Genomic DNA, 11,736 nt, shown 5'->3' on the forward strand with positions numbered 1-11,736 from the left:
AATGTCCTTTCGTACGCTGAGAAAACTTGCATTTTACATTTCGTGACTCGTACCTTTGTTAAAATATAGCCTTAAATTATTCCTAAACTATACCACTCAAAGTATATCTTAAACTTTCGAGTATTTTGGTCATTTACTTCTATAAATCATCGTTTCACTGTAGCAAAGTAAATTTTACTGTAGCAAATAGTGATTTTCGAAAACACTGTAGCATTTTGGGTACTGTAGCAATTTGAAAATACTTTATCAAATTAGTGTTTTACTGGTTCATCTTAAACGTTTTAGTTAACTTATCTAAATATCAATCAAATCAATAATCGAATGTTACTATCGTTTACTAAATAACTTGAAATCATATATATTTAATTAGATATATAAACCAATAAGTTTAATGTACGGTATTATGCAATTAAAACTTTGTTACGTTTTCAAGTTATAGTATATATATGTATCTATTTACATATAATTGTTCGCGAATCGTTGAGAAAATCGAAGGGTACTTGAATAGTTCAAAAATTTTGAGATTCAGTTTTACAGACTTTGTTTATCGTGTCGAAATCATTAATCCTTTAAAGATTAAGTTTAAATTTAGTCGCAAATTTTCGGGTCATTACAAGAACGTACTTGATCTAGTACATTCGGATGTGTGTGGGCCTATGAAGACTAGGACACTTGGTGGATGTTCCTACTTTGTTACACTCACGGGTTCATACGGGTCGGGAAATGTTTGTCAAATGGATGTTAGTTTCCGTTGTGTAGATTGGCCATTGTGACTTATTTTTCCATCAATTTAACACGTGTCCAAAATAAATATATAGATTAATTAAATTAATTAATAATTCATAATAATAATAATAATAATAATAATAATAATAATAATAATAATAATAATAATAATAGTAGCATAAATAACAAATAATGATAATAATAAATTAATAAATTTAAAAACGTTAAATAAAAATGTAAAATAAATTAAAATTAACAAAAATTAAAAAATTAAAAATATCAATAAAAATAAAATTTTAATTTTAAAACAAAAATTAATTAAAATTAAAATTTATAATGTTTATAATTATAATTTATAATTTATAATTAAAAATTAAAATAAACCGAATATACTTTTGGCCACTGTTGCTATAATAATTTACTCCTCCAAAAGATCGTAAAGCCGGCTGCAGGTCACCCACTCGATCCCAATTTCAATTGATCGAATCTGCAGATCAGATCTCGTAAAACAAAAACAAAACAAAAACATGGTGAGTAAAACAGAGGAATCTCAATTACAACAACTCGAGAATCAAGTTGAAAACGGTGGTGGTGCTGCTGCTGCTTGGGATTACATCTCTCTTGTTCGTAAGCTTAAACTACGTCGTTCTGATAAAGTCTTGAAACATGGTTTAACCATCTTAAATGACCCCAACAAACGATCTGCTCTTGGCCCTGATGGTATATTTTATTAACTATATATATGGATGGATTTTGTTTCTGGGTTTTACATAATTTGTTGAATTGTTGTTTTGCTGGAAATTAATAATTGATTTTGAATTGAGATTGATGAATTGGGGATTTTTTTTTAGTTCTGTGATTAGATGGGCTAATTTTTGAGCTTCAAATTTTCACATTGCTTTAGCTTTACATATTGATTGATAGTGTTGGTGCTGGATCGTTAACATTATTTTGTTGAATTAATTAATGTTAATATTAAATATTAATTCAATGAATTGGGGCTCTATATGGGAAGTTTTGGTTTACGTTTAGTAAGTGTTAAGTATAATATTAGAAATTAGCGAATGTTACATCAGATAAATTGTTAACAATAGTTAAACTAATGATCAAGTAAAGAATATAAATATAATATGGTCATCTTCATGAAAGGTATCAAGGATCAGTTAATTTCAAGCAATTGATGTCTATTTAGTTTGTTTAAAACTCAACTGATTAAAATAAATACTTAAAATTGCATCTTTTAGTTCAGGAGATATGTAATTTGGATCGGTTATCAGGTGCTCCAACTGATGTTAAAAGAGTACACAACTAAAAAATTGTGTGATAAATAACACTGCTTAATCCTATATCACTTGTCGATTCCATGGTTTGTGGGAACTTTATTAAACAAAATAAATGAATAATAACCTTCTTTATGAACTTATTAAACTAAATTTTGTGTGGAAGATCACACGAGTTTCTGAAAATTATGGACGCTTTTTTTTTTTTTTTTTTACAACAGTTGATTTTTAAATTTTTTTTTTTTTTTTTTTTTAATTTTGAAGAATGGACTCTATACGAGCAAGTAGCTGTTGCTGCTCTAGACTGTCAATCTCTTGAAGTGGCAAAGGTAGCATTTTTCTTGTCCAATATTTGCATCTTTGCTGTTGTATTATTTTTTTTTTTTTATTGTATATAATATATATTATATACTTACTATTATTCAAGATGGAATTTTCAGGATTGCATAAAGGTTTTACAGAAAAAGTTTCCAGAAAGCAAACGTGTTGGTGAGTCCTATATATCAACACACATACATACATATATTCAGTACTTATGGTATGCAACTTCAAGCCATTTGCTTGGGGGTCAACCTGACCCACACCATAAACTTATCTGTTTTGACCCTTACGTTTTCCCTTTTTTTTTTGTAGTCTTCAGTGTAAAATATTGTTAAAGAACACTACTTTTAAAATTCAGGCTCTAGTAACATTCTTAGTACTTGATGTATAATATTACAGGTAGGTTAGAAGCAATGTTGCTTGAAGCAAAGGGGTCGTGGGTTGAAGCCGAAAAAGCTTATGCAAGTCTTCTAGAAGATAATCCACTTGATCAAGTCAGTTTCTTGTATTTATACTTACCTTACATACACTATCAAGTAAAAGAAACAAGTTAGCTCCTGTAAACTATAAAAATCTGTCTTTAATTTGACTGAATTTTATAATAATGTTTACTTAATATATTTTACAGACTATTAGTATGAGGAGGGTAGCCATGGCAAAGGCAAGAGGAGATATTTTAGCAGCCATTGATTGGCTGAATAAATATCTCGAGATGTGAGAATGATACAATATGTGTTTTTCATCACTATTTTATTATCTGTGGATTATAATAAAGTCACTTGACGTTTGTGTTTTTTTTCAGATTTATGGCGGATCATGATGCCTGGAGAGAACTTGGTGAAATATACGTTTCGTTGCAGATGTAAGTAATTCTTAACTCGGGGAGTAATCGGCGGCTACTCGGTCAAAACTCAGTCAAACGTGGAATTAATCTAAAAATTGGTCTAAAGTTGGATTTATCGGAAAATCGCTAAAAACTCAGTCAATTTCAGTCAAAGTCAAATTTGGTCAACATCTGAGTACTCACCGAGTTGCCGACTACTTCCTAAAAAGTCCTGACTGAGTACTCCCGAGGACCGATTTTTGCTACCTTGCTCAACTTAAGACACATGCCTGCTTTTTTTTTTTTTTTCTTTCTGTTCATTTAGGTGGTGGTTGGATTTGTACATTTTTAACTGAATATTGTGGTGAAGTTAGAGTATTAGTTTAGTGTTTGAATATACAAAGTTTGCTTTAGAATTCTGATAATCTGATTATTTGGGGTCATTCATACTAGTGGCAAGTAAACTGATTATTGAAGGGTCAACATAAAAAGTCATCTTTTTTCTCATAAAATGCCCTGTATGTGTGGTGTTTATATGTTAATATCATAAAAATATTGATCATCGTCAAACACGTGAAAGCTGTTATCGGTCTATATTAGCTTCTACCAATACAGATATATTTTAGATCCTGTTATATTATTGCTTGCTGATGTGTGATTTTGACTATATATTTTTTTTTATGTTGGTTAGGTATAAACAAGCAGCTTTCTGCTATGAGGAGCTAATCCTATCTCAACCAATGATTCCGCTGCATCACCTGGCTTACGCTGATGTCAGTATTCATTATTTTCTTTTCACATCAGAAATATACTCTAAAACCATGGATGGATTAACAACCTTTTGGAAGTGATTAAAGATTTTGACTTTATAAATCGGAAAGTGATTTCCTTTTTTGTTTACACATGAAGATTCAATTTATGTAATTTAATCTCCAAAAGAAATAAATCTTGTACATGTAACATGGCTCTTTGATTTATAAGCAAGTCCATTTCTTTATTAAACAAAATAATAGTTTAACAATTATGGTTTGTGATGAAACAACACAGGTGCTTTACACAATGGGTGGGCTGGAAAATCTTCAGACGGCTAAGAAATATTACGCCTCCACCATCGAATTGACAGGTGGAAAAAACACCAGAGCACTATATGGAATTTGCCTGGTGAGTTATTTTATTGCTTCATGTATATGCAATACCGTGTTTTAATGTTTTTGGATTATAATCATCTAAGAATAATAGTTTCTTTTGTGCTTGCTTGTTATACCATTTTTTTTTTGGGTTGCTTGTTTATAAAGTGGTATAATTGGTTTTCTGTTTGTGGATATATAATATGAATAGTGCACTTGTGCAATTGGACAATTGAGCAAAGGAAGGAACAATGAGGACAAAGAGATTTCGGGATTGGCTGCAGCAGCCTTAGAGAAAGATTACAAGAACGTTTCTCCTGACAAACTTTCTCTGCTCACATCCACCCTTAAAACCTTGAAACTTTAATAATAACAACAATAGCTTATTAGTCAATTATCTGACTATTTAAACTGTTACATGGTGGTTGCATTGCAGCAGATCAAGTTGATGATAAATTTTATTGTAGTTTTTTGAATTGTAACGTTTACATAATACATTTCAAGGGTGACTCTACTTTGTGTTTTAGGCATATGCCTTAAAGTCATTCTTATTGTTAATTTCAGTTTTGGATTTATGGTAATGATAGACGAAGGAATTTGGAATTCAGTTTCTGTACTTTTGATCTGTGCGTGTGCGTGACGTTGTGAGGTCATCATACGTGCCTAACACCAGTTACATCTATAACACCGAGCAAACTACAACAAGAAACTAAACCTAAGCTACCCTGAACAATACAAGAAACTTATGTAACTGATTGTCCTTCGAAGTTAACCGTGAATATAGGTACAAATCTGCTCAAAGCAATGTTAGGCCACTCGGACATACTTCCTTCCCTGGATTAACTGTCACATTAATGCCACATTAGCGCTTTCTCAATAGGACTAACTCATGAATAAACACTTACATATTTCCTCACTTTTTTAATAATGTTTATTTAATTCCTATAAATTTAATAATAACATAATTATTTAAACTAAATATACTTTCATTAATAAACTACATTTTAAATAAAACATAACTAAAACATTACACTAATAAATTAAACTACGACATCGTCAACGTCAACTGCGTCAACATCATCATCGTCATCGTCTTCGTCTTAGCGTAGAGTTGGAATATAAAGAGTTTGATAGGCGGGATTCGGGATGAATGGAAGTTGTTATGTTTGGTTGTACATCGACATGTAGGGTGCGGTTTTTGAATACGCCGCAGAACCGAAAGGTATGAGTGGGTTGGAAGATGACTGGATGGTAACAAATAATTGCGTATTTCGAGCAAATGGTTGAAAATATCCGCAGCTTGAGAAGTTTGGATTTGTGGGATAGTTTTGGATTTTGATTTGGTTTGTTTTCTGGGTCCCATTTTGTGTTTTGAATATATAAAACGAGAGTAAAAATGAAAGTTGTGTGTTAAATTCGTATGAAATGCAGTTGAGTATATATAGGAAAATTAAGAAAACTAGCCATTTGTTTATTTTTTGTTTATTTTTTCTTTTCAAATTGCAACGGTGAACTCTCGCCCTGGAGTATGTTTAACCGAGACATATTGCAGCACGACACAAGGGAGGGCGACGATGGCGGAGCCAAACCCATCGAAGCCCTCCAGGGCGAACCCCTCAACGACGAGGGCTAACTTCCAGTTGGGAGTGGTCTTAGTGATTAGGAAGATATGTATACTTGAAAGCCTGAATGTGTATTATGTAGGATTTGAGTGAGAAAAAAGTGTAGAGCAAGTGTATCGACAGATTACAATCACTGTAGTAGTCCGTCAGGACATTTTAGAGACTACTCGGGGAGTGCTCGAATGTTAAACCAAGTTTGACTTTGATCGAGTTTTGACTAATTTTGGACGAGTTTCCATGCAATCCCGGGTTTTGGCCGAGTACTCGCCGAGTAATTCCAAGTTCTGCAACAGTGGAAAAGTATATAGATAAAGCTCACACATCACATAAAAACACGCCTAAAGAACAAATGAATCATATCAACATAGCTACACAAGGCTTCGACAGTTTTATCAAAATGTTCGACATTCATCATTGTGCAATGATTGAACAGTAATGTTTTTTCCGCATCCATGGTTCTACATTAAGTGCCATGTCCTTCGAAACATAAGGTTAATCAGAACTTGTTATTCTATTTACCATAAACCGGTGTGTTCCATTCCCTATAAAGAGATGCACATTTATAAGAGTAAGCAAGCAATGTCACAACCATCGACAATCTAAGATATAACTAACACCTAAAAAACTTTAAAGAGAACAAGTCTGCTCCTAAAGATTGTATTAGACGCAAGTTAAATAAAAGACAAGGAATTCAAGATAGTCGAATAGCATCAGTGACGTTTACTCCCTGTTGTAACTTCCCAAGCTTGCAAAATGTTTTGTACTATTTCTTCCACACCAACCCCATGTTTCACCTGTAAATAATACCATATAATACATAACTCATAAGTAACAGAGCAACTTCATAATGTGGAATGTGGAGTCCCAGAAAAGTCGAAATCATAATGTTTTAAGGAAAAGAGATAAAGGTAAGGGCATTGATGGTGAAGGTAATAATAAGACATATTCCAAAGATAGAATTGAAACAAACAATCCTTTTTATGTATTAGTAGATGATGAGGGTAATGGTGATTGATGTTAAGTTTGATAGTACGCTCCGAAATTAGGGTATTCTACATCTTGTTAGTTTATTACTTTATATCTAGTATAGGTCCTCGAGTTTCGCTCAAATTAGTGTTACTCATGTTGTAATCCTCTTTGTATCATTTCCTTATCAATAAAATTTTCTTGATTTTCAAAAAAAAAAAAAAAAAAAAAAAAAAACAGAGCAACTTCAAATTTGGAAAATAAGACCTTAAAAAATGATATAGAATTTGTTTTAAAAATCAAGTTAAGGAACATACCTGAGCAAATACGAAGGGCCCACCATCTCGCATTCGAAGTGCATCACGCTCCATGACTGCCAGATCAGCACCAACTGCTTGTGCAAGATCAGTCTTGTTTATAACCTGTATGAACACAAACATACACACGGTTATATTAAATACCATATTTATATCGAAAAATTCAACCAGTATAGTGTAACTTTTATTGAAGAAAATCTACACACGAGAAGGTCAGCTTGTGTAATGCCAGGGCCTCCTTTTCGGGGAATTTTATCACCACCAGAAACATCTATGATATAGATTATGTAGTCAGCCAGTTCCCTACTGAAGTTGGCAGCCAAATTATCTGCACCCAGACGAATTAACCAAAGATTAACATCTAAACACTGAAAATACTAATGCAGTTTGGTCTAAAAAGGTAATTGAGATAATGATCCACGAATTGAAATGATTATTTGATAAGTGTTCTGGATATAATTTAAGGATGGTATTTAAAGGATATGGAGGTGCTGAATGGTTAATCTGAATGGTTCAACAAAGATTGTTGAATGGTTCAGCAAAACTTGCTAAACGGTTCAACGTCATTTGTCATTCAGATGTCATAAACAAACGCACTGAATACTAAATAACACTGAATACTGAACGTTTCAGCATTACCTTAAGAGGCAATCAAACGCACCCTATGTTTAACGTCAAACAAAACTGTTAATGAGACATTACTATATACTCGTATGTTTTTTCAAGACAACTCACACACCCCCAACAATTTTTATTGTTTTTATGAATATATACATATTGTCTATCCTGAACTTGAACCTATAACCTCAAGGTTACACTTAGACCCCGATTTGGTGTGAGTCATTAATATAAAAATATAGTTTTGTAAGAATATTTAATACTAAATTTATTTGCTATATTAAAAATATCATTGGTGGTCAACCCGACCAATTACCCAACCTGCCAGGAAAACCCTTTTTTTTTTTTTTTTTTACCTTTAGTGAGTTCTATCAAAACACTTCAAAAAGCAAAACAAACAAGGTAAAAAGTGGCAGACTACTTGTCCAACCCGCCCATTTTGCTATCTTTGCAACAAAGTATCAATTCAAGGGATAGGATAGATGAGACGAATTACCTCCTCCAGATTCACACAAAAGAATATCTGCTTTATAAAGATTAGAAAGCTCCTCAAGAGGTCCAAGATTAATGCTGATATCTTCCCGAATAGCAGCATGTGGGCAGCCTCCTGTCTCGACTGCACGTATCCTTTCTTCCGGGAGCGCTCCATTTTTCACCAAAAATTCACCATCCTCTTTTGTGAATATATCGTTTGTAACCTGAATAGTTAACACAAGCATAACAACTCTAAATATTCATCAGGTTATATGCACTATATAATATAACGTGTCATTATTATTTAGTACTCGTATAATAAAGTGCTAGTAACAATGGTTGTCATACATACCGCAGCAAGACTATATTTGTCACGCAAAAATCTACAGAGTGCTAACATTAAAGCAGTCTTTCTGCATTTTCAAATGACAACTTAATTAGAAACATTATTTTATTAATAATAATAATAATTCATCAGTTAAGCTATAATATAACGTGACAAGGTAAAAATACCAAAGAAGAAACCATACATATTACATGAAAAACTGAAACTGCACATTTTTTTAATTGATCATGAATCTTCCTGTTTATTTTGTATACATGCTAATCACATATACAAATACAGTCTCTAGAAACTATACAAAAGAAGTAAATCCTCAATACACTACTAGTAAAATATCATGATAGCCTAGGTTGGGATCCGATATTTCCAAGCGAGGTCGCAAGTTAAAAACATACCGTAACCAAGATGTTGGAAACGATCACATATAAACCGATCAGATCGCTTATATCTAATTTAAAAAAATACTACCCTTCCCTAATAACTAACTGAACACAAAAACCTTTTTCCACTTTCTACGAGTAATTAATATATAGATCGATGAACTTCAATGAAGATGATCGCAATTCAATCGGAAGTGAGCAAACTTATAGATGTGATCTTGGCGGAGTAAGTTTGCAGTGAGTGAAGTTGTGTGCCCAGGGGTCTATATATAGGCGAGAAAGTTTGAGACATGAGTGGCTGACGTGACACACGCACCACTTTTGTGTGTAACAAACTTTCCTGGTTATTCCGGTTGGCACAGACGCTCCGCTCATGTGCCACTGCCTAAATATATTGGAGCACGTGCGGGGGCTACTGGATAGCGCTCATGACTGTCCAAGTTAAAGGGCTTACGTGTAAACATAGCCTAAGTATTCCAATCCGCCCCTTTTTGTCGAACCTTTCCTATCCGACACCGGTGAACCATGTCGTCATCTTCTATTCTGGATCTCCGAACATATCCTAGACGAGCTCTTCTATCCGGCATCTCTTGTTCTACCCATTGATCACGGTACCGGATCACTCAGTCCAACATAAATCATTCCCTTTTATTACGCCACTTATAATTACTAAATCTGTCATCTGCTACAAACACATAATCCGTCCTGGCAATAATATATTGAAAACGGACAATCCGTATTCACAATATGGATTATTTAATAGGATCCATGGGCGTATCATTACTTACATCCTACTTTAAAATGTTAATTATTTGATACGATCCATGGGGGTATCATTATTTAGTGTAAGAAAAAATGAGGATAAATAAAAGGGGTATCCAATAGAATATATACATACCCAGTACCAACAGGGCCACCAATACCAATAGTAAAAGCTCTTTCATTAAAATCTCTGGTAACAAGTGGAGGTGCTCTTCTGTTAAAGAAACCAGGTGAGTAAATTGGTTCATGTGAATGTGGTGCTAATCCATCATGGCTATGGTACACCTTCCCATCTTTCCCTACAAATGACCTGTCAAATCATATAATACCAAAACAATTATTATTTCCATTTTTTAAATTAAAAAAAAAACAAGATAAATTAATTATTACCCATTATCATGATGATGTTCATGATGGTGATCATGATCATGGTAGTGATCATGTTCTTGATGAGTTTGTGATGCCATAGTTGATGTTTGTTTGCTGGTTTGCAGAGTGAGTGTGAAGTTTGTTGTGAGGTGTGGGAGAAGAGATTAGGTTGTTTGACTTTGTATCTAGTCAATTATCATCAATGGTCCTTTTTAACTTTTAGATTGCAAAATAAGTCCTTGACGATTGACGAATGGTGATAATCCAATAGTAAAAATAGAAATAGAAATTGAAAATTCGCGTTATAAAAATAATTAAAGATTTTTTTTTATGACAACTCTACTGAGTTTCGTCAAGACGTTTTAGACTGTTCTTCATTTTAGTAAATGCCAATATATAATCAATGTTTAACTTCTGTGTACAATCCGTTTTTACACATTAACGATAACCTTAAAAATCGTCGTTAACAAAATCTAAAATTAAAATCTAATTTGGAAAGAGTAAATTCTATGGAGTATTTAAAAATTTTCTAACAAAAACTCGTAAGATGCTTAAAATTATATACATTTTAATTTTAATAACCATCCCTTTCATTTTATAATTGCTTTGTACAAAATTTTAATCACGTTAATAACACTCTTAAAGTGTTAATAACACTCTTAAATCTGAATAATTAAACACTGAATGATTCATAATCTTAATAATTCAGATATTCTCAATGTATTTAATTCTGAATGACAATAATCTGTTTGATAATCATTTTGAATAATCAATATGAATGAATTAAATCAACTTGTTATCGTTTAACATTAACAAAAAACTTAAATATACTTGTTTGATTAGTGTTCTGGATACGATTTACGAAGAATATTACATAAAATTTAGCCTCTTAATGGTTAAAAGAGTGTTTTATCTCTAAATGGTTCAGCACTGAACGCTGAACCATTCAGCACCATGTGTCATTTAGAGGTCAGTAACAAACGCATTGAATGCTGAATGGTTCAGTATTCAGTGCTGAACCATTCCATTAAGAGATTAATAAACGCATCCACTCGAAATTAGAAAATACACAGAGGTTACCTCATTAACTTGGCCAATCAAATTATTTTTTGTTAGTAGATACAACGATAAATAAATAATATAATAAGTGGCCTATATAAAATCTATAAGACGACCCTTAATGTTAAAATATGATTTGACAGGATTCAAATCCTACAAAATACCTGCTTTTAAAAAAAATTATAAAAAAATCCTACAAAATACCTTATAAATTAACGGGTAAAATATAGATATGTAAATGTAAAATATAATTAAAAATGAGTTTAGTTTATGAAATTTACCGTATATGTATAATCAGAAATTTGATATGTACTCTCAAAAAATAAAATACATACAGGCGGAAGCCGGGCATGAGGGGAGAAACTTGGGCTTTATTCCCGAGTTCTATATTGTGAAGAAAATAACTAAAAAGAAATTTAAATGATATGATGTTTTCAAATTTTTATTTCGGACGAAAGGAAAGGAAAAAGATGAGAAATTGGGTCTAATTTTCACCCATAACACTCTTTCCATTTTAGAAGATCTCACTTCCCTCACATTGACTAACTT

General features: G+C 32.4%; 2 protein-coding genes across 2 annotated transcripts; one reads left to right on the forward strand and one right to left on the reverse strand.

Annotated features, from left to right (window-relative positions):
* Positions 1 to 1,143: 1,143 nt before the first annotated feature.
* On the forward strand, positions 1,144 to 4,866 carry LOC139876831 (uncharacterized). The gene is made up of 9 exons (XM_071864207.1): positions 1,144 to 1,446; positions 2,271 to 2,335; positions 2,447 to 2,495; positions 2,727 to 2,821; positions 2,956 to 3,041; positions 3,130 to 3,189; positions 3,842 to 3,923; positions 4,198 to 4,311; positions 4,489 to 4,866. Exons 1-9 carry the CDS (start codon positions 1,254 to 1,256, stop codon positions 4,642 to 4,644), a joined length of 900 nt encoding a protein of 299 aa, XP_071720308.1. The 5' UTR covers positions 1,144 to 1,253; the 3' UTR covers positions 4,645 to 4,866.
* Positions 4,867 to 6,263: 1,397 nt separating this feature from the next.
* LOC139876675 (urease accessory protein G) lies at positions 6,264 to 10,269 on the reverse strand. The gene is made up of 7 exons (XM_071864047.1): positions 10,150 to 10,269; positions 9,896 to 10,069; positions 8,627 to 8,687; positions 8,297 to 8,498; positions 7,389 to 7,510; positions 7,183 to 7,287; positions 6,264 to 6,693 (listed from the first exon to the last, which is right to left on the reverse strand). The coding sequence occupies exons 1-7, from the start codon at positions 10,224 to 10,226 to the stop codon at positions 6,610 to 6,612; spliced, it is 825 nt and encodes a 274-aa protein (XP_071720148.1). The 5' UTR covers positions 10,227 to 10,269; the 3' UTR covers positions 6,264 to 6,609.
* Between the last annotated feature and the right edge of the window lie 1,467 nt (positions 10,270 to 11,736).

This window comes from Rutidosis leptorrhynchoides, chromosome 11 (assembly GCF_046630445.1).
Source record: "Rutidosis leptorrhynchoides isolate AG116_Rl617_1_P2 chromosome 11, CSIRO_AGI_Rlap_v1, whole genome shotgun sequence".
NCBI lineage: Eukaryota > Viridiplantae > Streptophyta > Magnoliopsida > Asterales > Asteraceae > Rutidosis > Rutidosis leptorrhynchoides.